General features: G+C 43.0%; 2 gene segments (V, D, J or C); both read right to left on the bottom strand.

The window, feature by feature from the left end:
- Positions 1 to 12,332: 12,332 nt before the first annotated feature.
- LOC116516785 lies at positions 12,333 to 14,115 on the bottom strand. The segment is given in 2 exon segments: positions 12,333 to 12,640; positions 14,070 to 14,115. Coding segments are annotated over 2 exon segments (354 nt in total).
- Positions 14,116 to 24,886: 10,771 nt separating this feature from the next.
- LOC116516784 lies at positions 24,887 to 25,489 on the bottom strand. The segment is given in 2 exon segments: positions 24,887 to 25,224; positions 25,444 to 25,489. Coding segments are annotated over 2 exon segments (384 nt in total).
- Between the last annotated feature and the right edge of the window lie 235 nt (positions 25,490 to 25,724).

The following is a 25,724-nucleotide window of genomic DNA, read 5'->3' as shown; positions in this document are numbered from 1 at the left end:
GTTGAGCTTCTCCAAGCCAGTCCAGAAGGTTGAATGCCTCACAAGCAGGTTTTTGCTGCATTTCCCCCTTAGTTTGTATCATTGTGCACTGATTACTGTCCCACACCTGACAGTAATATACTGCTTCGTCCTGTGCTTGGGCCCTGGAGATGCTCAGAGTGGCCGTGTTACCTGAGTTGGTGCCAGAGAATCGGTCTGAGATCCCTGTGGGCCTTCCGCTATCACTATATATAATAAGAACAGGAGGATCTCCAGGCTTCTGCTGATACCAGTGAACATGCTTGCCTCCAATGTTGTTTGCTGAACAAGTGATCCTTTCATTCTGCCCCAGGGAGACAGACACGGATGCCGGCTGGGTCAGGACATACTGGGCAAAGGATCCTGTGCAAAGAAACAAAGAAATAAATAATGTCTTGTGCAAAAGAACATTTTCACTTGATGACACATCTAACCAACGACCTCTCCCCTTTTACAGCACCTGAGGAGTTGACCAGCAACGAGAGAAGGAAGGAAGCCCAGAACATGATCGGAATTCTGGTGTATTTTCCTTTTGAGGGCAAAAAAAAGATCATATGCTCCAACTCTTCTGCTTTCCCTTTTATACGTCGCAGAGTTTTGGGACCAACCCCTCAGATGCAAAGCATTTGCTTTGAAATAGATGGTGTAGTAGTAGAAGAGCCATGGCGGTGAAGTGGTTATTGGTGACTCTGCCCACCGCAGGGATTTCAGTCCTGATGGACTCAAGGTAGACTCAGCCTTACATCCTTCCAAGGTCGGTAAAATGAGGACCCAGATTGATGGGGCAAGAGTCTGACTCTGCAAACAGCTTAGAAAGAGCTGCAAACCACTATGAAGTGGTTTCATAGTGGAAACCCTTGGAAGAAAAGGCATCCCAGATCAGCCTCTTTTTAGTTTCCTTCCCATGAGAAATATCAATTTCCAAATTTGAATCAAAAGGGGGAATAACAATGCTAAGATGTTACTGTGCGCAATACTCTTTATTGCAACCTTTTCACCTTTTGTTTCATTCATCTCACTTGGATACTAGAAATACTTGAGAGATCATGTTACAGTAGCTGCTTTGGTCAAAGGTCCCCATGGACCTCTTTCTGTCCTAAGATGATGGACCTTTCTGAATATCTTCTGATATCAGATCTCTCCCAATCTTGTTACTTGAATAACTGATTTGCCTAATCCAGACAATAACATTTCTAAAGAACCAGTTTTATCCATTAAACATTTAAACCTCGAGGAAAATAAATCCCCAGTAATTGTTTGTGTGTCATACTTGGGATGAGAATGTTGATTCCATCTGATTATGTCTGCAGAAATTCAGAGCTTCACCCTTGGGATGGAGGTGTAAATATAAGCACCACAAATAAAAATTGGCTCAGAAATCTATAAAAAAATGTTTCTTCATGCAACATGTCAATCTACTGTTGATGTTTCCTTTCCCAAGGTTAGTCCTCACACTTTGTTGGCTACATTCCTCATTTTTGATGGAAGATTCCCTTTTGTCATATTTAGTATAAGATTCTGGTTTATTAGTTGTGTTCGTTAATCATCTCTTCAGCAAAGAAATTGGTAGAAGAGAGAGTCCACAATCCCGCAGAATTTAGGAATTCTGTAAAAGAACTTTTCTAACTGAAATCCCTGTTGCACAAATCCCTGTTGCCACATTTCGTCGCTTGATATGTCCACAATCCTGTCAACCAAGATTAAGGGAATTAGTTTTAATCTGACATCGTCTCTCCTCTTAAAATATTTCAACGATGTAGAGAAATCACTGTCCAAATTAAACTTTGTTTCATTTTAAATATTCAATTTCAATATTATATGTCCTCTTCTCAGAAAATATATGAAAAATGGAGCAAGAGCTCCTCCACATGGCCAAATCTCTGTTGAGAGAGACTCTCTCATCTTTTCAAATGGGATTTTTAAAAGGGGAAGAAGGAGTTGGCTCTTTTGAAAAGTCAGAGAAGCAGCATGTCCAATCACACCACAGATTTTGAATAGGAAAGTGCCAAATAGTGGTTAAGGTGATAGATTAGGGATAAAGAGATCAGTTCAGGTTCAGCCACAGAAACCCCCTGGGTGACCTCGGTCCCCATAATCTCTCTCAGGTAAATTTACCTTTACTTCTGCTTTTGAATGATCCAAAATAAAATCCCACTGGTTTTTTCTTGGAAACCAAACATATAATTGAAATATGGATTATAAAAGCAAAACAACAACAACAGCAAAAACAAAGAAACACACCTAATATTGGTATTGCTACAAATCCATATTTTAAATTGTGATTCTTGCTTCAAACTCAATTCTACATCAGATTTGCTTCCTAAACTAGAGTCCTTTTGGTAGTTGAATTGCATTCCCATTAAGAATTCAAGACCAGCCTCCTTTTATTTTCCTTTCTAGGAGAAACATGTGATATATTTTCAAATTTCAATCAAGGGGGGGGGTGGAGTAAAAATGAAACCGATACAATGTTTTTTTTAATTGCAACCATGATGAAGATTGCAAATTTATCCCTTGCCATTTTTCATTTTTCTCAAAAGTGATGCTGGAGAAGATATTTATGCTTAGCAATAAATATACCTGAGAGAAGAATTGAGTCTGTTCTTAAGTATTAACTGTGTCATTATTTCCCAGCCAAGGCTGATGGTTCACTAAGGGGAGGAAGGAAGTGTTTGCAAGTAAGCACAAGGGGAGGTTTTTGTCTCACTTCTGCATGTGAGTTTATCACTGTGGATACCAGTAGTTGCTGCCACTGCTGTAATAACTACCACAATAGTAATCGGCCTCATCGTCATCCTGGAGGTTTGTAATGGTTAAATAGGCTGCATTGGCTGAGGTGTCCTTGGATCCTGTGAATCGACCGTTGGTGCCAGTATCATAGAGAAGGTATTTGGGGCTCTCTCCAGCCTTCTGTTGGTACCAAGATATGGTATAGCTGCCTACTTGGCTGCCTTGGCTCATGGTACATGAGATGTTTGCTGGTTGTCCCGGGGGAAACGATTGTGCTGCAGGTTGAGTCAAGGTATACTGTGAGTTGGCTCCTGAAAATAAAAAAGGGAAGAGAATGAAGGTGAACACCCTTATTACAAGATGAAGCAGGACAAGGTCCTTATCCTTAGCAAGGCAGAGAGAAGAACTGAGTCTCTTCTTAAGTAATAACTGTGTCAGAATTTCCCAGGCCAGACTGATGGTTGACTCAGGGGAAGAAGGAAGTGTTTGCAAATGAGCACAAGGGGAGGTTTTTGTCTCACTTCTGCATGCGAGTTTATCACTGTGTTACCTCCAGGTGCTGCCACTGCCGTAATAACTACCACAATAGTAATCAGCCTCATCCTCAGCCTGGAGGTTTGTAATAGTTAAATAGGCTACATTGGCCGAGGTGTCCTTGGACCCCGTGAACCGTCCATTGCTGTTGCTACAACAGAGCAGGTATTTAGGGCTCTCTCCAGCCTTTTGTTGGTACCAATATATGTTATAGCTGCCCACTTGGCTGTCTCGGCTCATGGTACATGAGATCTTTGCTGGTTGTCCTGGGGGAAACGATTGTGCCGCAGGTTGAGTCAAGGTATACTGTGAGTTGGCTCCTGAAAATAAAAAAAAGGAAGAGAATGAAGGTGGACACTCTATAGATCCACTCTTGGAGTATCTTTGGAAGAGCTCCTCTGATTGAAATCCAGAAATCACCGAATTTCAATTCATTAGAAAGCATGGAAGCAGGTTGGCTTTCATATCAGGCTCAAACAATAGTTACACCATGAAGCTGATGCTCCCCAAACCGTTAGATGAATCCAGAGCTGAGAATTATTCTTAAATTACCTGGGCACCATAAGAAGAAAAAGGCCAAGAGCAGAGACCAGGCCATGATGAAGAGCTGATGCTTTTGGGAAACTCAGATTGGGGGACTGCTATGGTCCCTTTAAACCCCCAAGAATTTGTGTCCTCCCCGTTATGCAAATTCAGCTTGCCTGTCATTAGCTGGGTTTTGATAAGATGAATTGCATTGGAAGATGAGAGATGGTTTCCTCCTTCTTTTTCACCTCTTCTTTCATTCATCTCATTTGGATACTAGAAATACTTGAGGGATCGTGTTACAGTAACGTGGTTTATTTAAGGTCCCCGTGGAACTCTTTCTATCCTCATGTATGATGGATCTTTCTGAATATCTGCTGATATCAGATCTCTCCCAATCGTTACTTGAACAACTGTTTCGCCTAATTCAGACAAAAACATTTCTAAACCATTTAACCCTCCAGGAAATAATTACCCAGGAATTGTTTGTGTGTCAGGCTTGGGATCAGAATGTAGATTTCAGCTGATTATTTCTGCAGTAATGCAGAACCTCACGCTTGGAACGGAAGTGTAAATATGAGAACCCCAAATAAAAATTGGCTCAGAAATCTATACAAAAATGTTTCTTCATGCAACATGTCAATCTCCTGTCGGGGTTTCCTTTCCCAAGGTTAGTCTTCACATTTCATTAGCTACATTCCTCGTTTTTGATGGAAGATTCCCTTTTGTCATATTTAGTACAAGGTCCTGGTATATTTGTTGTGTTCATTAATCAACTCTTCAGCAAAGAAATTGGTGGAAGAGAAAGTCCACAATTCTGCAGAATTTAGGAATTCTGTAAAAACACTTTTCTAACTGAAATCCCTGTTGCACAAATTTGCCACATTTCCTGGCTTGATATGTCCACAATCCTGTCAACCAAGATTAAGAAAATTAGTTTTAATCTGACATCGTCTCTCCTCTTAAAATATTTCAACGATGTAGAGAGAGCTCCACCCAATGGTCAAAGCTCTGTTGAGGCAGCTTCCTTTGTCTTTTATAATATGGTTTTCAAAAGGGGAGGGAGGTGTTTTTTATGAATTCAGGGAAGCCTGCCTCTGCAACCACATCCCACATGGTTAACCACGTGTAGAAGTTAAGAGCGTAGATTAGAAATGAGGAAATTCCTAGAAGGAGAAGTTCCCCGAGGATGGGCTCCAGCATGAGTTCGAAAGCTTGGAAGACAAAAGCTCTGGTCCCCGGCCTGTCTTAACAGCATTATGGGCCAAGGAATCTGATATTAGTATGGCATCCGTATGATCTTTCTGATTGGGGTGTTCCCCAGGGAGATTTAACACCTTCCTCCCCCTACTTTTGCTTGCAGGCATGTTTACATGCATCCAGAAAAACAATTTCAGGTGTTCCCTTCCGTTGCAACAGGTGGTTGGCCAAGCAGAGTGAGAAGAAGCGAAACTGGGCAGGAGGAAGTTAGGGGGATGCTTGCCCTTATGGCTCTGCTGCAGAATTCAAGAGATGTTGCAGACACCTGGAACTTCTGGAGCAATTAGGTGGACCCAAATGGGAAGCGGAATGCCCGGAATGGAATATTTTCCTGCCTAAGGTGCATCATTGCCCTTAAGCAACCCCTCAAAAGTAGGAAAGTTCTCCTGCCTTCCTCAAGATGACTCCCATGTCAAGAAACATCTGGTTGCGTCTGTGAAAGTGCAAAGGGAGTGGAGAATCATGGGAAGATGAAAGGTCTTGGAGGCCAGGAATCCATAATGTAGACCTCAGCCAAGAGATATTCTTAGCTTGGGATCCCCCCCCTCTTGGGAGATCTTCCTTGTTGGGGACGGTTGAGTTTCTCCAAGCCAGTCCAGAAGGTTGAATGCCTCAGAAGGAGTTTTTGCTGCACTTCCCCCTCAGTTTGTATCACTGTGCACTGATTACTGTCAAACACCTGACAGTAATATACTGCCTCATCCTGTGCTTGGGCCCTTGAGATGCTCAGGGTGGCTGTGTTACCCGAGTTGGTGCCGGAGAATCGGTCTGAGATCCCTGTGGGCCTTCGGCTATCATTATATATAATCAGCACAGGAGGATCTCCAGGTTTCTGCTGGTACCATTGAACATTCTTCCTTCCAATGTTGTTTGCTGAACAAGTGATCCTTTCATTCTGTCCCAGGGAGACAGATATGGATGCCGGCTGGGTCAGGACATACTGGGCAAAGGATCCTGTGCAAAGAAACAAAGAAATAAATAATGTCTTGTGCAAAAGAACGTTTTCACTTGATGAAACATCTAACCTATGACCTCTCTCCTTTTATGTCACCTGAGGAGTTGACCAGCAACGAGAGAAGGAAGGAAGCCCAGAACATGATGAGAATTCTGGTGTATTTTCCTTGTGAGGGAAAATAAAAGTTAATCTGCTCCAACTCTTGTTTCTTCCTTTTTATACGTCGCAGAGTCTTGGGACCAACCCCTCTGATGCAAAGCATTTGCTTTGAAATAGGTAGTGTAGCAGTAGAAGAGCCATGGTGGTGGAGTGGTTATTGCAGACTGACTCTGCCCACAGCTGGTTGTTCAATCCTGATGGGCTGAAGGTAGACTCAGCCTTCCATCCTTCCGAGGTTGGTAAAATGAGGACCCAGATTGTTGGGGGCAAAAGTCTGACTCTGTGAACCACTTAGAAAGAGCTGCAAGATACAATGAAGTGGTATAGAAGTCTAAGTTCTTTTCTTTTCCTATTCCAATTCCTTTCGCTTCTCTTCTCTATTCTATTCTGTGCCAATCCATCCCATCCCATGATCCCATCCCATGATCTCATTCCCTTCCATTCTAATCTCTTGAAAGAAAAGGCATCCCAGATCAGCCTCCTTTTAGTTTCCTACCCATGAAAAATATCAATTTCCAAATTTGAAACAAAAGGAGGAAAAAAATTGCAAAGACGTTACTATGGACAATGCTTTTTATTGCAACCTTTATGAAGATTTAAAATTCATTCCTGTTTATTCCAAAATGAAGCAGGACAAGGTCCTTATACTTAGCAAGGCTGAGAGAAGATAAGAGTCTCTTCTTAAGTATCAACGGTGTCAGAATTTCCCAGCCAAGACTCATGGTTGACTCATGGGAGGAAGGAAGCGTTTGCAAGAAAGCACAAGGGGAGGTTTTTGTCTCACTTCTGCATGTGAGTTTATCACTGTGTTACCTCCGGGTGCTGCCACTGCCGTAATAACTACCACAATAGTAATCAGCCTCATCCTCAGCCTGGAGGTTTGTAATGGTTAAATAGGCTACATTGGTTGAGGTATCCTTGGACCCCGTGAATCGACCGTTGCTGTTGCTACAACAGAGGAGGTATTTGGGGTTCTCTCCAGCCTTCTGTTTGTACCAAGATATGTAATAGCTGTTTATTTGGCTGTCTCGGCTCATGGTACATGAGATCTTTGCTGGTTGTCCCGGGGGAAACGATTGTGCCTCAGGTTGAGTCAAGGAAATCTGTGAGTTGGCTCCTGAAATTTTTTTTAAAAAGGGAAGAGAATGAAGGTGGACACTCTATAGATCCACTCTTGGAGCATCTTTGGAAGAGCTGCTCTGATTGAAATCCAGGCATCACTGAATTCCTATGGGTTGGAAGGCATGGAAGGGGGTGGCTTTGATATCAGGATCAAACCATCATTACACCATGAAGCTGATGCTCTCCAAACCAAATCAGATGAATCCAGAGCTGAGAATTCTTCTTAAATTACCTGGGCACCATAAGAAGAAGAAGGCCAAGAGGAGAGACCAGGCCATGGTGAAGAGCTGATGGTTTGGGGAAATTCAGATTAGGAGACTGCTATAGTCCCTTTAAACCCCCAAGAATTTGAGTCCCCCCCCTTTATGCAAATTCAGCTTGCATCTCATTAGCTGGGTTTGGATAAAAAGAATTGAACTGGAATAAAAGAGATGGTTTTCTGCTTTTTTTTCACCTCTTGTTTCATTCATCTCATTTGGATACTAGAAATACTTGAGAGGTTATGTTACAGTAACTTGGTTGGTCTAAGGTCACCGTGGACCTGTTTCTGTCCTCATAGATGATGGACTTTTCTGAATATCTGCTGATATCAGATCTCTCCCAATCTTGTTACTTGAACATCTGATCTGCCCAATTCAGACAAAAAACTTTTCTAAAGCACTAGTTACATCCTTTAAGCATTTTACCCTCCAGGAAAATAAATCCCCAGGAATTGTTTTTGTGTCAGGCTTGGGATGAGAATGTAGATTCCAGCTGATTATTTCTGCAGAAAAAGAGAGAGACTCTCACTTGGGACAGAGGTGCAAATATAAGTGGCCAAAATAAAAATTGGCTCAGAAATCTATACAAAAATGTTTCTTCATGCAACATGTCTTTCTACTGTCCGTGTTTCCTTTCAGAAGGTGAGTCTTCACACTTCCTTGACTACAATACTCATTTTTGATGGAAGATTCCCTTTTGTTTATATTTAGTACAAGATTATAGTATATTTGTTGTTTTTGTTAATCATCTCTTCAGCAAAGGAATTGGTGGAAGAGAAAGTCCACATTCCCTCAGAATTTAGGATTTATGCAAAAGCACATTCAAAACTGAGAAACCTATTGCACAAATTCAGCACATTTCCCAGCTTGATATGTCCACAATCTTTTCAACCAGGATTAAGTTCAGGAAATCAGTTTTATTCTGAAATTGTCTCTCCTGTGAAAATATTTTAACTATGTAGAGAGAGCTCCACCCCATGGTCACAGCTCTATTGAGACAGCTTGCTTTGTCTTTTCTAATATGGTTTTCAAAAGGAGAAGGAGGTATTTTTTATGAATTCAGGAAAACCTGCCTCTGCAACCACATCCCACATGTTTAACCATGGGTGGAGGTTAAGATCATAGATTAGGAATGAGGAGATTCCTAGAAGGAGAAGTTCCCTGAGGATGGGCTCCAGCATGAGTCAGAAAGCTTGGAAGACAAAAGTTCTGATCCCAGGGCTGTTTTAACAGCATTATGGGCCCTGGGAAAATCAGTGGAGTGGGGCCCCTATGACAACTACACACAGGAATAAAAATGCAAATGGTCGAGAAAATTAAACATATATTCATTTTATTGGCACTTTAAACAAAATCAGTGTTGAAACATTCAGAACATGCTGTGTGGCAACAACTAATCAACATGATGAATGTTTGAACAATACACGGAGCTTGAAAAACACAATAATGCTCAGTAAGCCACACAGTTGCTGTATTTATAGGATACAAGGTACACTGAAGGGTTAACATACACAGAGCAAGAGGCCATCCGGCCCATGCATTAAGTCAGCTCTGTCTAGTCCTGGCGACCGACCCAGATTGGATCCTGCAACATTATCCTTTGACACATAGAGTCACCTTCCTTCGTGAAGAGATCTTCTTCAAATGTGTTAAGAACAAGAAAAAAGTCAAGGGAACAATTGGTCCATTGCTGGGAGAAAGTGGCAAGAAGGTGACAAGCAACAGGGGGAATGCTACAACTTGTGAATGCTCCAACACTGGACATTTTAAAGAAGAAGTTGGATATCCATTTGTCTGAAGTGGTGTAGATTTTCCTGCCTAACTAGTGGGTTGGACTAGAAGATCTTCAAGGTCCCTTTTTCTATTCTATTCTATGTTCTCAGGTTCAGCTACAGAAACCCCTTTGGCTGACTGTGTTCCTCTCAATTTCTTACTCTCTGGAAACAAATATTGTGGGGTAAGACACGAACCTTGAAAAACAGAATAATACTCAGTAAGCCACGCAATTGCTGCATTTATAGGATACAAGGTCCATTGAAGGGTTAACATACGCAGTTTAGAATGGGGTCCCTATGCCCATGGAGCCCATGGGCAAATGTCCATCAGGCCCATGCGTTAAGACAGCCTCGTCTGGTCCTGGCAACCGACCCAGATTTGATCCTGCAACATTATCTTAAGACACGTAGATTCACCTTCATTCATAAAGAGATCTTTTTCCAACATGTTTAAAAGAAGAAAAAAGTCAAGGAAACAATTGGTCCATTGCTGGGAGAAAGTGGCAAGAAGGTGACAAGCAACAGGGAGAATGCTCCAACTTGTGAATGCTCCAACACTGGATATTTTAAATATTGATTTGTCTGAAGTGGTATAGAGTTTCCTGCCTAAGCAGAGGGTTGGACTAGAAGACCTCCAAGATCCCTTCCACCTATGTTATTCTATTCTATTCTATTCTATTCTATTCTATTCTATCTGTTCAGGTTCAGCGACAGAAACTCCTTTGGATGACCATATTCCTCTAAATCTCTTACATCTGGAAACAAATACTGTGGGGGTAAGACACCCCTAACACCCCTTGGGGTGTGTGTTCTGTTCAGATACATCCTGTTGTGCCTTAAAATAGCTTCTACTGTACTGCCTTAAAATTGCTTCTACTATACAGCGCAACGGAGTTGCCATGGTTACGGCTTCACAGTACTCCACAAGGGGGCTCCCTCTGATAAGGGGAAAAATCCAATATTAGAAATTATGTTTGCTCTGTACATTTTCCCCCTATAAATAAATATCCAGGACACGCTGGTTTTTCACCTAGTAGCATATAAGAAAGTGTCTTTCTGAGTATGGCATCAGTATGATCTTTCTGAATAGGGTATTCCCCAGGGAGATTTAACACCTTCCTCCCACTACTTCTGCTTGCAGAAATGTAGACATGCAACCAGAAAAACAATTTCAGGTGTTCTCTTCAGTTGCAACAGGTGGGAGGCCAAGCAGAGTTAGAAGCAGCGAAACTGGGCAGGAGGAAGTTACATGTACGCTGCCCCTTATGGCTCTGCTGCAGAATGCAAGAGATGTTGCAGACACCTGGAACTTCTGGAGCAACTAGAGGGACCCAAATGCAAAGCGGAAAGTCCGGAAAGGAAAATTTTCCTGCCTAAGGTGCATCATTGCCATTGGGCAACACCTCAAAAGTAGGAAAGTTTTCCTGCCTTCCTCAAGACGACGCCCATGTCAAGAAACATCTGGTTGTGTCTGTGAAAGTGCAAAGGGGGGGGAGGAGAATCATGGGAAGATGACCGGTCTTGGAGGTGAGGAATCCATAATGTAGACCTCACCCCAGAAAGATTCTTGGCATGGCATTCCCACCACCTCTTGGAACATGGAGATCTTCCTTGTTGGGGACGGTTGAGCTTCTCCAAGCCAGTCCAGAAGGTTGAATGCCTCAGAAGCAGTTTTTGCTTCACTTCTCTCTTAGTTTGTATCACTGTGCACTGATTACTGTCCCACGCCTGACAGTAGTATACTGCCTCATCCTGTGCTTGGGCCCTGGAGATGCTCAGGGTGGCCGTGTTTCCCGAGTTGGTGCCGGAGAATTGGCCCTGTGGGCCTTTGGCTACCACCATATATAATCAGAACAGGAGGATCTCCAGGCATCTGCTGGTACCATTGAACATGCTTGCCTCCAATGTTGTTTGCTGAACAAGTGATCCTTTCATTCTGCCCCAGGGACACAGACACGGATGCCGCCTGGGTCAGGACATACTGGGCAAAGGATCCTTGCAAAGAAACAAAGAAATAAATAATTTCTTGTGCAAAAGAACATTTTCACTTGATGAAACATCTAACCAATGACCTCTGTCCTTTTACAGCACCTGAGGAGTTGACCAGCAACTGGAGAAGGCAGGAAGCCCAGAACATGATGAGAATCCTGATTTATTTTCCTTCTGAGGGCAAAAAATGTTCATCTGCTCCAACTCTTGTGCCTTCCCTTTTATACGTCGCAAAGTCTTGGGACCAACCCCTCAGATGCAAACCATTTGTTTTGAAATAGGTGGTGTAGCAGTTGAAGAGCCATGGTGGTGGAGTAGTTATTGCAGGCTGACTCCGCCCACAACAGGGAGTTCAATCCTGATGGGTTCAAGGTAGACTCAGCCTTCCATCCTTCCACGATTGGTAAAATGAGGACCCAGATTGTTGGGGGCAAGAGTCTGACTCTGTGAACCACTTAGAAAAAGCTGCAAAGCACTATGAAGTGGTATACAAGTCTATGTTCTCTTCTGTTCCTATTCCTATTTTCTCCTCTCCTCTCCTCTCCTCTCCTCTCCTATTTCTATTCCATTCCATCTCATCCCATCTCATCCAATCTCATCCAATCTCATCCCATGATCTTATTCCATTCCCTTCCATTCTAAGCCCTTGGAAGAAAAGGCTTCCCAGATCAGCCTCCGTTTAGTTTCCTTCCCATGAGAAATATGAATTTCAAAATTTGAATCAAAAGGGGGGAAAACAATGTTAAGATGTTACTGTGGGCAATACTCTTTATTGCAACCGTTATGAAGATTGAGAATTTATTCCTGTTTATTCCAAGATGAAGCAGGACAAGGTCCTTATACTTAGCAAGGCTGAGAGATGAACTGAGTCTGCACTTTATGTATTAACTGTGTCAGAATTTCCCAGCAAAGGCTGATGGTTGACTAAGGGAAAGAAGGAAGTGTTTGCATGAAAGCACAAGGGGAGGTTTTTGTCTCACTTCTGCATGTGAGTGTATCACTATGTTACCACCAGTTGCCACCACTGTTGTAACCACCACCACAATAGTAATCGGCTTCATCCTCAGCCTGGAGGTTTGTAATGGTTAAATAGGCTGCATTGGCAGAGGTGTCCTTGGACCCCGTGAAACGGCCGTTCGTGCCAGTATTATAGAGAAGGTACTTGGGGCTCTCTCCAGCCTTCTGTTGGTACCAATGTATGTTATAGCTGCCCACTTGGCTGTCTCGGCTCATGGTACATGAGATCTTTGATGGTTGTCCTGGGGAAAATGATTGTGCCGCAGGTTGAGTCAAGGTATACTGTGAGTTGGCTCCTGAAAATAAAAGAAGGAAGAGAATGAAGATGGACATCCTATAGATCCACTCTTGGAGTATTTTTTGAAGAACTGCTCTGCTTGAAATCCAGACATTAGTGAATTTCAATGGGTTGGAAGGCATGGAAGGGGTGGTTTTGATATCAGAACCACACCATAGTTACTCCATGAAGCTGATGCTTTCCAAACCAGCAAATGAATCCAGAGGTGAGAATTCTTCCTAAATTACCTGTGCACCATAAGAAGAAGAAAGCCAAGAGCAGAGACCAGGCCATGATGGGGAACTGATCTTTTCAGAAACTCTGGTTGGGAAACTGCCTTCTTCCCTTTAAACCCCTCCAGGGATCTGGCTTTACCCCATTATGCAAATTCAGCTTGCATCTCATTAGTAGTTTTGGATAAAAAGAATTTCACTTGGAGGAAAGAGATGTTTTCCTGTTCCTCTTTTCACCTCTTCTTTCGTTGTTCTATCTTGACCCTGGATATATTTCAGGTGGCCATGTTACAGTAACTGGTTTGGATTCCCATGGATGTATTCTGTCCTCACCTATGATGATGAGAGGATCATTCACAAGATTCAATTCAGAATAGAGCTGGAAGGGACCTTGGAGATCTTCTGCTCAAGCCGGAGACCATATACCATTTTGCACAAATGGCAGTCCAGTCTCTGCTTTAAAATCTTCAGTCTTGGAGGAACCACAACTTCTGAAGGCAACTTCTGTTCCACTGGTTGGTTCTTCTCGCTATTAGGAAGTCTCTCCTTAATTCCAGGTTGTTTCTCTCCTTGATTCGTTTCTATCCATTGTTTCTTCTTCTGCCCTCTGGAGCTTTGGGAAATAAGTTGACCCCCTCTTTTCTGTAACAGCCCCTCAATTCTTGGAATACTTCTAGCATTTTCTCCGGTAGTCCTTTCTTTTTCTAGACTAGCCATACACAATTCTTGCAACTGTTCTTAATATGTTTTAATCAACTTAGTTGCTCTTTTCTATCCACTCTTTCCAAAGTCTCAACATCTTTTTTGTAACTTGGTGACCAAAATTGGATGCCGTATTCCAGGTGTGGCCTTACTAGACTCTTATAAAGATCTATTGATATCAATGTACAGTCTCTCTTCCCATCTTATTACTTGAAAAACTGGTTTGCTAATTAAAGACTATTATTATTCTAAAAAACTGGTAACATTCTTTAAGCACTGAACCCTCCGGGAATAAATCCCCAGGAATTGTTTTTCTGTAACATTTGGGATGAGAACGCTTATTCCAGATGGTTATTTCTGCAGAAAGATAAGCCTCACGCTTGGGGCAGAGGTGCAAATCAATCACCCTGAGTCTGTTCTTAAGTATTTACTGTGTAAGAATTTCCCAGCCAAGACTGATGGTTGACTAAGGGGAGGAAGGAAGTGTTTTGGAAGGGGAGGTTTTTGTCTCACTTCTGCATGTGAGTTTATCACTGTGGATACCAATAGTTGCTGCCATCGTAGTAATAACCACCACAATAGTAATCAGCCTCATCCTCAGCCTGAAGGTTTGTAATGGTTAAATAGGCTACATTGGCCGAGGTGTCCTTGGACCCTTTGAATCGGCCGTTGCTGCCACTTTCATAGAGAAGGTATTTGGGTCTCTCTCCAGCCCTCTGTTGGTACCAAGATATGCCATAGTTGCTTATTTGGCCGTCTCGGCTCATGGTACATGAGATCTTTGCTGGTTGTCCCGGGGGAAACGATTGTGCCGCAGGTTGAGTCAAGGTATGCTGTGAGTTGGCTCCTGAAAATAAAAAAAGGAAGAGAATGAAGATGGACATCCTATAGATCCACTCTTGGAGTATCTTTGGAAGAGCTGCTCTTCTTGAAATGCAGACATCAGTGAATTTCAATTCATTGGAAGGCATGGAAAGGGTGGCTTTCATATCAGGTTCAAAACACAGTTCAACCTTTTAGCTGATGCTTTCCAAACCAAATCAGATGATCCAGAAGTGAGAATTCTTCCTAAATTACCTGGGCACCATAAGAAGAAGAAGGCCAAGAACAGAGACCAGGCCATGATGAAGAGCTGAGTTTTTTGGGAAACTCAAATTGGGAGTCCCTTTAAACCCCCAAGAATCTGAGTCCTCCCCCTTTATGCAAATTCAGTTTGCATCTTGTTAGCAGTTTTTGGATATAAGGAATTGAATTTTGGGGTCGGGGTTGTTCAAAAGTTTTGCCATAGAAAATTTGCATACATCCAACTGTATTTGTTCATTCATAAGTACCATTGAAGCTTGGGTGCTTTTCCTTAGCATGTTCTTTGCATACAGCCATTAGGTTGTGAACAGAGTTTAGTGAAATGTTTTGTGTTAAGGCGGCCAATGAATTATTCAGGGAAAGAGGCGAGTGAAAGAGAACGTAAGAAAGTGTCTCATCTAAATTTTAGAATCCCTGAGAAATTAGGATTTCTGGTAAAAATCATTGTCCAACTTGAACTCGGTTTCAGTTTAAATATTCAATTATAATATTATATTTTCTCTTCTCAGAAAATATTTGAAAAATGTAGCAAGAGCTCCTCCACATGGCCAAATCTCTGTTGAGAGAGAATCTCTCGTCTGTTCAAATGGGGTTTTTAAAGGGGGAAGAAGGAGTTGGCTCTTTTGAAAGGTCAGGGAAGCACCATGTCCAATCACAAAACAGATTCTGAATAGTTAAGTGCCAAATAGTGGTTAAGGTCATAGATTAGGGATAAAGAGATCAGTTCAGGTTCAACCACAGAAACCTGCTGGGTGACCTCGGTCACAACAATCTCTCTCAGGTAAATTTATCTTTACTTCTACTTTTGAATGGTCCAAAATAAAATCCCACTGGTTTTCTCTTGGAAACCAAACATATAATTGAAATATGGATTATAAAGGCAAAAACAACAACAAAGAAACCCACACAGATTTGGGGTTTGCTACAAACCCACATTTTAAATTACAGTCCGAACGTGATTCTTGGTTCAAACTCAACTCTACATCAAATTTGCTTTCTTAAAGAGGAGTCCTTTTGGTCATTGAACTGTATTCCCATAAAGAAGTGAACACCAGATCAACCTCCTTTTATTTTCCTTTCTATGAGAAATAGTGAAATGTTTTGTGTTAAGGCAGCCAATGAATTATTCTGGGAAAGAGCCGAATGAAAAAGCATCAGGAAGTGTTACATCTAAACTCCAGAATCCCTGAGAAATTAGGATTTCTGGTAAAATCGTTTTCCAAACGGAAATCCACCTTGGATAAATTCAGCCAATCGCCTGGGCTGTTCTGTCCACACTCATCTAAAGCACTTGTTTCGGTTTAAATAATAAGTTTCAATATTAAATTTTCTCTTCACCGAAAATATTTGAAAAATGTAGCAAGAGCTCCTCTATGTGGCCAAAACATTTTTGAGACAGATTGCACAATCTTTTCAAATAAGATTTTTAAAAGGGGAAGCACTTGGCTCTTTTGAAAGGTCAGGGAATTCACACATGCAACCACCTGCAAAGATTTTGAATAGAAAAGTGCCAAATAGTGATTATGGTCATAGATTAGGGATGAAGAGATCAGATCAGTTTCAACCACAGGAAACCCCTTGTGACCTCAGTCCTGTGAATCCCTCTCAGCCAAATTTGACTAGTTCTGCTTTTGGATGGTAAAACAAATATCCCGCTGGTTTTATCCTGGAAATCAAACATCTCATATAATTGAAATATAGACTATAAAGGTAAAAACAACAACAAAGAAACCCACAAAGATTTGGGGTTTGCTACAAACCCATATTTTAAATTACAGTCCGAACGTGATTCTTGGTTCAAACTCAACTCTACAAAAGATTTGCTTTCTTAAAGTGGAGTCCTTTTCGTCCTTGAACTATATTCCCATAAAGAAGTCAATACCAGATCAATCTCCTTTTATTTTCCTTCCTATGAGAAATATGTGATATATTTGCACATTTTAATCAAAGCTTTTTTTTAAAAAAAAAATGTAATGGGTACGATGTTTTTTTTAAATTGAAACCATGATGAAGAATGGACTTTTGTCATTTTTCATTTTTCTCAAAAGGGATGCAGGACAAGGTCTTTAGGCTTAGCAAAGCTGCGAGAAGAACTGAGTCTGTTCTTAAGTATTTACTGTGTAAGAATTTCCCAGCCCAGACTGATGGTTCACTAAGGGGAGGAAGGAAGTGTTTGCAAGTAAGCACAAGGGGAGGTTTTTGTCTCACGTCTGCATGTGAGTTTATCACTGTGGATACCAATAGTTGCTGCCACTGCTGTAACGACCACCACAATAGTAATCGGCCTCATCCTCATCCTGGAGGTTTGTAATGGTTAAATAGGCTGCATTGGCCGAGGTGTCCTTGGACCCCGTGAACTTCCCACTGCTGCCAGTATTGTAAAGAAGGTACTTGGGGCTCTCTCCAGCCTTCTTTTGGTACCAAGATATGATATAGCTGCTTACTTGGGTGTCTCGGCTCATGGTACATGAGATCTTTGCTGGTTGTCCCGGGGGAAACGATTGTGCCGCAGGTTGAGTCAAGGTATACTGTGAGTTGGCTCCTGAAAATAAAAAAGGGAAGAGAATGAAGGTGGACACTGTATAGATCCACTCTTGGAGTATCTTTAGAAGAGCTGCTCTGATTGAAATCCAGACACCACTGGATTTCAAAGGGTTGGAAGGGGTAGCTTTGATATCAGCATCAAACCATAGTTACACCATGAAGCTGATGCTCTCCAAACCAAATTAGATGAACCCAGAGGTGAGAATTCTTCCCAAATTACCTGGGCACGATAAGAAGAAGGCCAAGAGGAGAGACCAGGCCATGGTGAAGAGCTGATGGTTTTGGGAAATTCAGATTAGGAGACTGCTATAGTCCCTTTAAAGCCCCAAGAATTTGAGTCCTCCCCTTTTATGCAAATTCAGCTTGCATCTCATTAGCTGGGTTTGGATAAGAAGAATTGCTCTGGAAGGCAAGAGATGGTTTTCTGCTTCTTTTTCACCTCTCGTTTCATTCATCTCACTTGGATACTAGAAATACTTGAGAGGTCATGTTACAGTAACATGGTTCGTCTAAGGTCACCGTGGAACTCTTTCTCTCCTCAAAGATGATGGATCTTTCTGAATATCAGATCTCTCCCAATCTTGTTACTCGAACAACTGTTTTGCCTAATTCAGACAAAATACTTTTCTAAAGCACTAGTTACATCCTTTAAGCATTTAACCCTCCAAGAAAATAAATCCCCAGGAATTGTTTGTCTGTCAGGCTTGGGATGAGAATGTAGATTCCAGCTGATTATTTCTGCCGAAATACAGAGCCTCAGGCTTGGGACAGAGGTGTAAATATGAGCACCTCAAATAAAATTGGTTCAGAAATCTATACAAAATGTTTCTTCATGCAACATGTCAATCTCCTGTCGGTTTTTCCTTTCCCAATGTTAGTCTTCACACTTTGTTGGCTACATTCCTCATTTTTGATGGAAAATTACCGTTTGTCATATTTAGTACAAGATTCTGGTATATTTGATCCGTTCCTTAATCATCTCTTCAGCCAAGAAATTGGTGGAGAAGAAAGTCCACAATTTAGCCGAATTTAGGAATTCTGTAAAAGCACTTTTCTAACTGAAATCCCTGTTGCACAAATTTGCCACGTTTCCTGCCTTGATATGTCCACAATCCTGTCAACCAAGATTAAGGGAATCAGTTTTAATCTGACATCTTCTCTCCTCTGAAAATATTTCAACGATGTAGAGAGAGCTCCACTCAATGGTAAAAGCTCTGTTGAGACAACCTGCTTTGTCTTTTTTAATGTGGTTTTCAAAAGGGGAAGGAGGTGTTTTTTATGAATTCAGGGAAGCCTGCCTCTGCAACCACATCCCACATGGTTAACCATGTGTAGAAGTTAAGATCATAGATTAGGAATGAGGAGATTCCAAGAAGGAGAAGTTCCCCGAGGATGGGCTCCAACATGAGTTCGAAAGCTTGGAAGACAAAAGCCCTGGTCCCCGGCCTGTCTTAGCAGCATTATGGGCCCCAGGAATCTGACATTAGTATGGTATCAGTATGAACCTATTGAATAGGGTGTTCCCCAGGGTGATTTAACACTCCCCCCCTACTTTTGCTTGCAGACATGTAGACATGCAACCAGAAAAACAATTTCAGGTGTTTTCTTCCGCCAAGCAGAGCGAGAAGAAGCGAAACTGGGCAGGAGGAAGTTAGGGGGATGCTTCCCTTTTAGCTCTGCTGCAGAATTCAAGAGTTGTTGCAGACACCTTCTTGGCTTGGCATCCCACCCCCCTCTTGGAACATGGAGATCTTCCTTGTTGGGGACAGTTGGCCTTCTCCAAGCCAGTCAAGAAGGTTAAATGCCTCAGAAGCAGGTTTTTGCTGAACTTCCCCTTTAGTTTGTATCACTGTGCACTGATTACTGTCAAGCACGTGACAGTAATATACTGCCTCATCCTGTGCTTGGGCCCTGGAGATGCTCAAGGTGGCCGTGTTACCCGAGTTGGTGCCAGAGAATCGGTCTGAGATCCCTGTGGGCCTTCTGCTATCATCATATATAAACAGAATAGGAGGATCTCCAGTCTTCTGCTGGTACCAGTGAACACTCTTGCCTCCAATGTTGCTTGCTGAACAAGTGATCCTTTCATTCTGTCCCAGGGAGACAGAGACGGATGCCGGCTGGGTCAGGACATACTGGGCAAAGGATCCTGTGCAAAGAAACAAAGAAAGAAATAATGTCTTGTGCAAAAGAACATTTTCACTTGATGAAACATCTAACCAATGACCTCTCCCCTTTTACAGCACCTGAGGAGTTGACCAGCAATGAGAGAAGGAAGGAAGTCCAGAACATGATGAGAATTCCGATGTATTTTCCTTCTGAGGGCAAAAAAATGTTCATCTGCTCCAACTCTTGTGCCTTCCCTTTTATATGTCACAAAGTCTTGGGACCAACCCCTCAGATGCAAAGCATTTGCTTTGAAATAGGTGGTGTAGCAGTAGAAGAGCCATGGCGGTGGAGTGGCTTTTGCAGCTGACTGTCCCCACAGCGGGGAGTTCAATCCTGATGGGATCAAGGTAGACTCAGCCTTCCATCCTTCCAAGATTGGTAAAATGAGGATCCAGATTGTTGGAGGCAAGAGTCTGACTCTGTGAACCACTTAGAAAGAGCTGCAAAGCACCATGAAGTGGTATACCTAGAGCACCCGTGGAGATCCAACAAATCCGAATCGAGCCGAGCACTTTTAACATCGTGCATCAAGGATTACATCAGGGCAATTAGGACGGCAAAAAGATCTTATATTGCCACCTTGATTGCCTCTGCCGAGTCCCGCCCTGCTGCCCTGTTTAGGATAACCCATTCCCTCCTAAATAGGAGGGATACGGGGGACCCCTTGCAGGGTAGGGCTGAAGACTACGTCCAGTTCTTGGCAGACAAAGTTGCTCGGTTTCGGTGGGAGTTGGACTACGATTCTGCAGATCCAGCCGAGGCACAAGGGGATAATCTGGTAGACCATCACTGGGTTGAGTTTCAGGATGTTGCCCCTTGGGACGTGGACAAGGCCATGAGAGCTGTGAGTGCCTCCACATGTGTACTGGACCCGTGCCCCTCCTGGCTGGTTCTCAACAGCAGGGAGGTGGCATGGGGCTGGATCCAGGCGGTTGTTACCGCCTCCCTTCGGGAAGGGGTCTTTCCTCCCGCACTCAAAGCGGCGGTGGTGAGACCCCTCCTGAAGAAACCATCTTTGGATCCAGCCGTTCTTAACAATTACCGTCCAGTCTCCAACCTCCCCTTTGTGGGGAAGGTTGTTGAGAAGGTGGTGGCCTTTCAGCTCCAGCAGGCCTTGGAGGAAGCCAGCTATCTTGACCCATTCCAGTCCGGCTTCAGACCTGGCTACAGCACAGAAACCGCTTTGGTCGCATTGACCGATGACCTCTGGAGAGCCAGGGATCGAGGCCACGCCTCCATCCAGGTTCTCCTTGACCTCTCAGCGGCTTTCGATACCATCGACCATGGTATCCTTCTGCGACGACTGCAAGAGGTGGGGGTGGGAGCCACTGTTTTGCAGTGGTTCTCCTCTTACCTCTCGGACAGGTCGCAGTCGGTGTTAGTTGGGGGGCAGAGATCGAACCCTAGGCCCCTAACATATGGGGTGCCACAGGGTTCGGTCCTGTCTCCCCTACTTTTCAACATCTACATGAAACCGCTGGGCGACATCATTCGGCGGCACGGGATAAAATACCACCAGTATGCGGACAATACCCAGCTGTATCTGTCCGCCCCGTGCCAACTCAATGAAGCGGTGGACATGATGAACCAGGGACTTGAAGCTGTTAGGGACTGGATGAGGGCTAACAAACTTGTGCTCAACCCGGATAAGACCGAGTGGCTGTTGTGTTTCCCTCCCGCCAATTTGGCAAATATTCCATCTCTCAGGCTGGGGGGTCAAACATTATACCCCTCAGACAGGGTCCGCAACTTGGGAGTCCTCCTGGACCCACAGCTGACTTTCGAACACCATTTGTCAGCTGTGACCAGGGGGGCATTTGCCCAGGTTCGCCTGGTGCACCAGTTGCGCCCCTACCTGAACCGGGAGGCTCTCATAACAGTCACTCGGGCCCTTGTGACCTCTAGGCTGGAGTACTGCAATGTGCTCTACATGGGGCTGCCCTTGAGGAGTATTCGGCGACTTCAGCTAGTCCAGAATGCAGCCGCGCGAGCGATCGTGGGTGCACCTCGCTTCACCCACGTAACACCTATCCTCCGCGAGCTGCGCTGGCTACCTGTCGATCTCCGGATACGCTTCAAGGTGCTACTTGCCACCTATAAAGCCCTCCATGGTAGTGGATCTGGGTACTTGAGAGACCGCCTACTGCTGATCACCTCCACACGACCCATTAGATCTCATCGTTTAGGCTTCTCCGAGTTCCATACTGCTGGCCAATGCCGACTGGCCACCACACGGAGGAGAGCCTTCTCGGTGGTAGCCCCGACCCAATGGAACGATCTCCCCATGGAGCTTCGTACCCTCACCACCCTCCAGAGCTTCCGCACAGCCCTTAGAACCTGGCTATCCCGTCAGGCCTGGGGCTAAAGATTGTAACCCGCCCGAATGGTATGAATGTTGCGTTTTAATCATGTACTGTCTTATATGTAAAAGTCTGTCCCCCCCTTTCTTTTGATTGTGAGCCGCCCTGAGTCCCCTCAGGGAAACGGGCGGCATACAAATAAATAAACTATAAACTATATACAAGTCTAAGTTATGTTGTATTCCTATTCCTATTTTCTCCTCTCCTCTCCTATCTTCTTTTCTCTTCTCTTCTCTGCTCTCCTCTCCTCTCATTTCTTCACCTCTCCTATTTCTATTCCATTCCATCGCATCCCATCTCATCCAATCTCATCCCATGATCTCATTCCATTCCCTTCCCTTCTAAGCCCTTGGAAGAAAAGGCCTCCCAGATCAGCCTCCTTTAGTTTCCTTCCCATGAGAAATATCAATTTCCAAATTTGAATCAAAAAGGGGAAAAAAACAATGCTAAGACGTTACTGTGGGCAATATTCTTTATTGCAACCTTTATGAAGATTGAGAATTTATTCCTGTTTATTCCAAGCTGAAGCAGGACAAGGTCCTTATACTTAGCAAAGCTGAGAGAAGAACTGAGTCTCTTCTTAAGTATTAGCTGTGTCAGAATTTCCCAGGTCAGACAGATGGTTGACTCAGGGGAAGAAGGAAGTGTTTGCAAGTAAGCACAAGGGGAGGTTTTTGTCTCACTTCTGCATGTGAGTTTATCACTGTGGATACCTCCAGGTGCTGCCACTGCCGTAAGCACCAGCACAATAGTAATCGGCCTCATCCTCTGCCTGGAGGTTTGTAATGGTTAAATAGGCTGCATTGGCTGAGGTGTCCTTGGACCCGGTGAACCGGCCGTTCGTGCCAGTATTATAGAGAAGGTATTTGGTGCTCTCTCCAGCCTTCTGTTGGTACCAATATATGGTATAGCTGCCAATTTGGCTGTCTCGGCTCATGGTACATGAGATCTTTGCTGGTTGTCCCGGGGGAAATGATTGTGCCGCAGGTTGAGTCAAGGTATACTGTGAATGGGCTCCTGAAAATAAAAAAGGGAAGAGAATGAAGGTGGACATCCTATAGATCCACTCTTGGAGTATTTTTTGAAGAACTGCTCTGCTTGAAATCCAGACATCACCAAATTTTGATGGGTTGGAAGGCATGGAAGGGGGTGGCTTTGATATCAGGATCAAACCATCATTACAGTTTGAGCCTGATGGTTTCCAAGCCATCACAGGAATCCAGAGGTGAGAATTCTTCCTAAATTACCTGGGCACCATAAGAAGAAGAAGGCCAAGAGCAGAGACCAGGCCATGATGAAGAGCTGATGTTTTTGGGGAAACTCAAATTGGGAGAGTGCTATAGTCCCTTTAAACCCCCACGAATCTGAGTCCTCCCCCTTTATGCAAATTCAGCTTGCATCTCATTAGCTGGGTTTGGATAAGAAGAATTGCACTGGAAGGAAAGAGATGGTTTCCTCCTTCTTTTTCACCTCTCGTTTCATTCATCTCACTTGGGTACTAGAAATACTTGAGAGGTCATGTTACAGTAACGTACTTGATCTAAGGTCACCGTGGAACTCTTTCTGTCCTCATGTATGATGGACCTTTCTGAATATCTACTGATATCAGATCTCTCCCAATCTTGCTACTTGAACAACTGATTTGCCTAATTCAGACAAAAACGTTTCTAAAACACTAGTTACATTCTTTAACCATTTAACCTTCCTAGAAAATAAATCCCCAGGAATTGTTTGTTTGTCAGGCTTGGGATGAGAATGTAGATGCCAGCTGATTATTTCTGCAGAAATACAGAGCCTCACGCTTGGGATGGAGGTGTAAATATGAGCACCTCAAATAAAAATTGGCTCAGAAATCTGTGCAAAAATGTTTCTTCATGCAACATGTCAATCTACTGTCGGGGTTTCCTTTCCCAAGGTTAGTCTTCACATTTCATTAGCTACATTCCTCATTTTTGACGGAAGATTAACTTTTGTCATATTTAGTACAAGATTCTGGTATATTTGTTCTCTTCGTTAATCATTTCTTTAGCCAAGGAATTGGTGGAGGAGAAAGTCCACAATTCTGCAGAATTGAAGAATTCTCTTTCGTTCTTCAGTCTGTATGCCAGCCATTGTCCTGGTTTGTTGGCTCGTTCAAAGTAATTCTGTCTGACTGCTTTAATTTTCTGTGCTAATTCCTTTTGAGTTGTTAAGATGATATTATGTTTTATCACCTCTATTTTTTCCTTTTTAGTTTTATTCTTTAGATCTTTCTGTAGTTTTTCTTCGGCTTCCCTAAGTTCTTTTTGCATGCCTTCTTGTTGCTCTTTTTGTTTTCTAGTTTCTCTCGTCATGTAGGCAATCGTAAGGCCTCTTTTATATGCTTTCATAGTATCCCAGAGATTTCGAATTGAGGTATCTTCTTTTTTATTTATTCTAAAAAACAATGTTAATTCTGAGTGTATTCTATTTCATTTACAATATTTGAATTCATCATCCATCTTTTTCTTCTTCTTTCACCTTTCCATCTTAATTTTATTGGATTATGATCTGTCCACTCATTTGCTTCTCTTTCAATTTCATCTAATTGATTAAATAGCCCAGAATTTCCCAAAAGCATCAGGGTTGGCATGAGAATGTAGATTCCAGCTGATTATTTCTGCAGAAAAAGACAGACTCTCACTTGGGATAGAGGTGCAAATATAAGCGGCCAAAATAAAAATTGGCTGAGAAATTTAAACTAATTTTTTTCTTCATGCAACATGTCTTTCTACTGTCCGTGTTTCCTTTCAGAAGTTTAGTTTTCACACTTCGTTGACTACACACCTCATTTTTGATGGAAGATTCCCTTTTGCCATATTTAGTACAAGATTATAGCATATTTGTTGTGTTCGTTAATCATCACTTCAGCAAAGAAATTGGTGGAAGAGAAAGTCCACAATCCCTCAGAATTTAGGCTTTATGCAAAAGCACATTCAAACCTGAGAACCCTGTTGCACAAATTCAGCACATTTCCTGCCTTGATATGTCCACAATCCTTTCAACCAGGATTACATTCAGGAAATCAGTTTTATTCTGACAGTGTCTCTCCTCTGAAAATATTTTAACTTTGTAGAGAGAGCTCCACCCCATGGTCAAAGCTCTTCAGGGGAGGAAGGAAGTGTTCACAAATAAGTACAAGGAGAGGTTTTAGTCTCACTTCTGCATGTGAATGTATCTCTGTGGATACCACCAGTTGCTGCCACTGCTGTAAGCACCAGCACAATAGTAATCAGCCTCATCCTCAGCATGGAGGTTTGAAATTGTTAAATAGGCTGCATTGGCGGAAGTGTCCTTGGACCCCGTGAATCGGCCGTTGCTGTTGCTATCATAGAGAAGGTATTTGGGGCTCTCTCCACCCTTCTGTTGGTACCAAAATATGTTATAGCTCCCCACTTGGGTGTCTCGGCTCATGGTACATGAGATCTTTGCTGGTTGTCCCAGGGGAATTGATTGTGCCACAGGTTGAGTCAAGGTATACTGTGAGTTGGCTCCTGAAAATAAAAAAGGGAAGAGAATGAAGGTGGAAACTCTACACATCCACTCTTGGAGTATCTTTGGAAGCGCTGCTCTGAGACACCACTGAATTTCAATTCATTGGAAGGCATAGAAGGGGTGGTTTTGATATCAGAACCACACCATAGTTACTCCATGAAGCTGATGCTTTCCAAACCAGCAGATGAATCCATAGGTGATAATTCTTCCTCAATTACCTGGGTACCATAAGAAGAAGAAGGCCAAGAGCAGAGACCAGGCCATGATGAAGAGCTGGTCTTTTTGGGAAACTCAGATTGGGAGACTGCTATAGCCCCTTTAAACCCCCAAGAATCTGAGTCCTCCCCCTTTATGCAAATTCAGTTTGCATCTTGTTAGCAGTTTTTGGATATAAAGGTTTGAATTTTGGAGTCGGGGTTGTTCACAATTGATGCCTATTCAGCTGTTGCCCTCCACAGTGAAAGGAGAAATCCTGCAAAGTTTCGCCGTAGATAATTTG

The sequence above is a fragment of the Thamnophis elegans genome, chromosome 13 (assembly GCF_009769535.1).
Source record: "Thamnophis elegans isolate rThaEle1 chromosome 13, rThaEle1.pri, whole genome shotgun sequence".
Taxonomy (NCBI): domain Eukaryota; kingdom Metazoa; phylum Chordata; class Lepidosauria; order Squamata; family Colubridae; genus Thamnophis; species Thamnophis elegans.
Note: the sequence above shows the minus strand (reverse complement) of the source record. Positions and strands in the feature narration are given on the sequence as shown.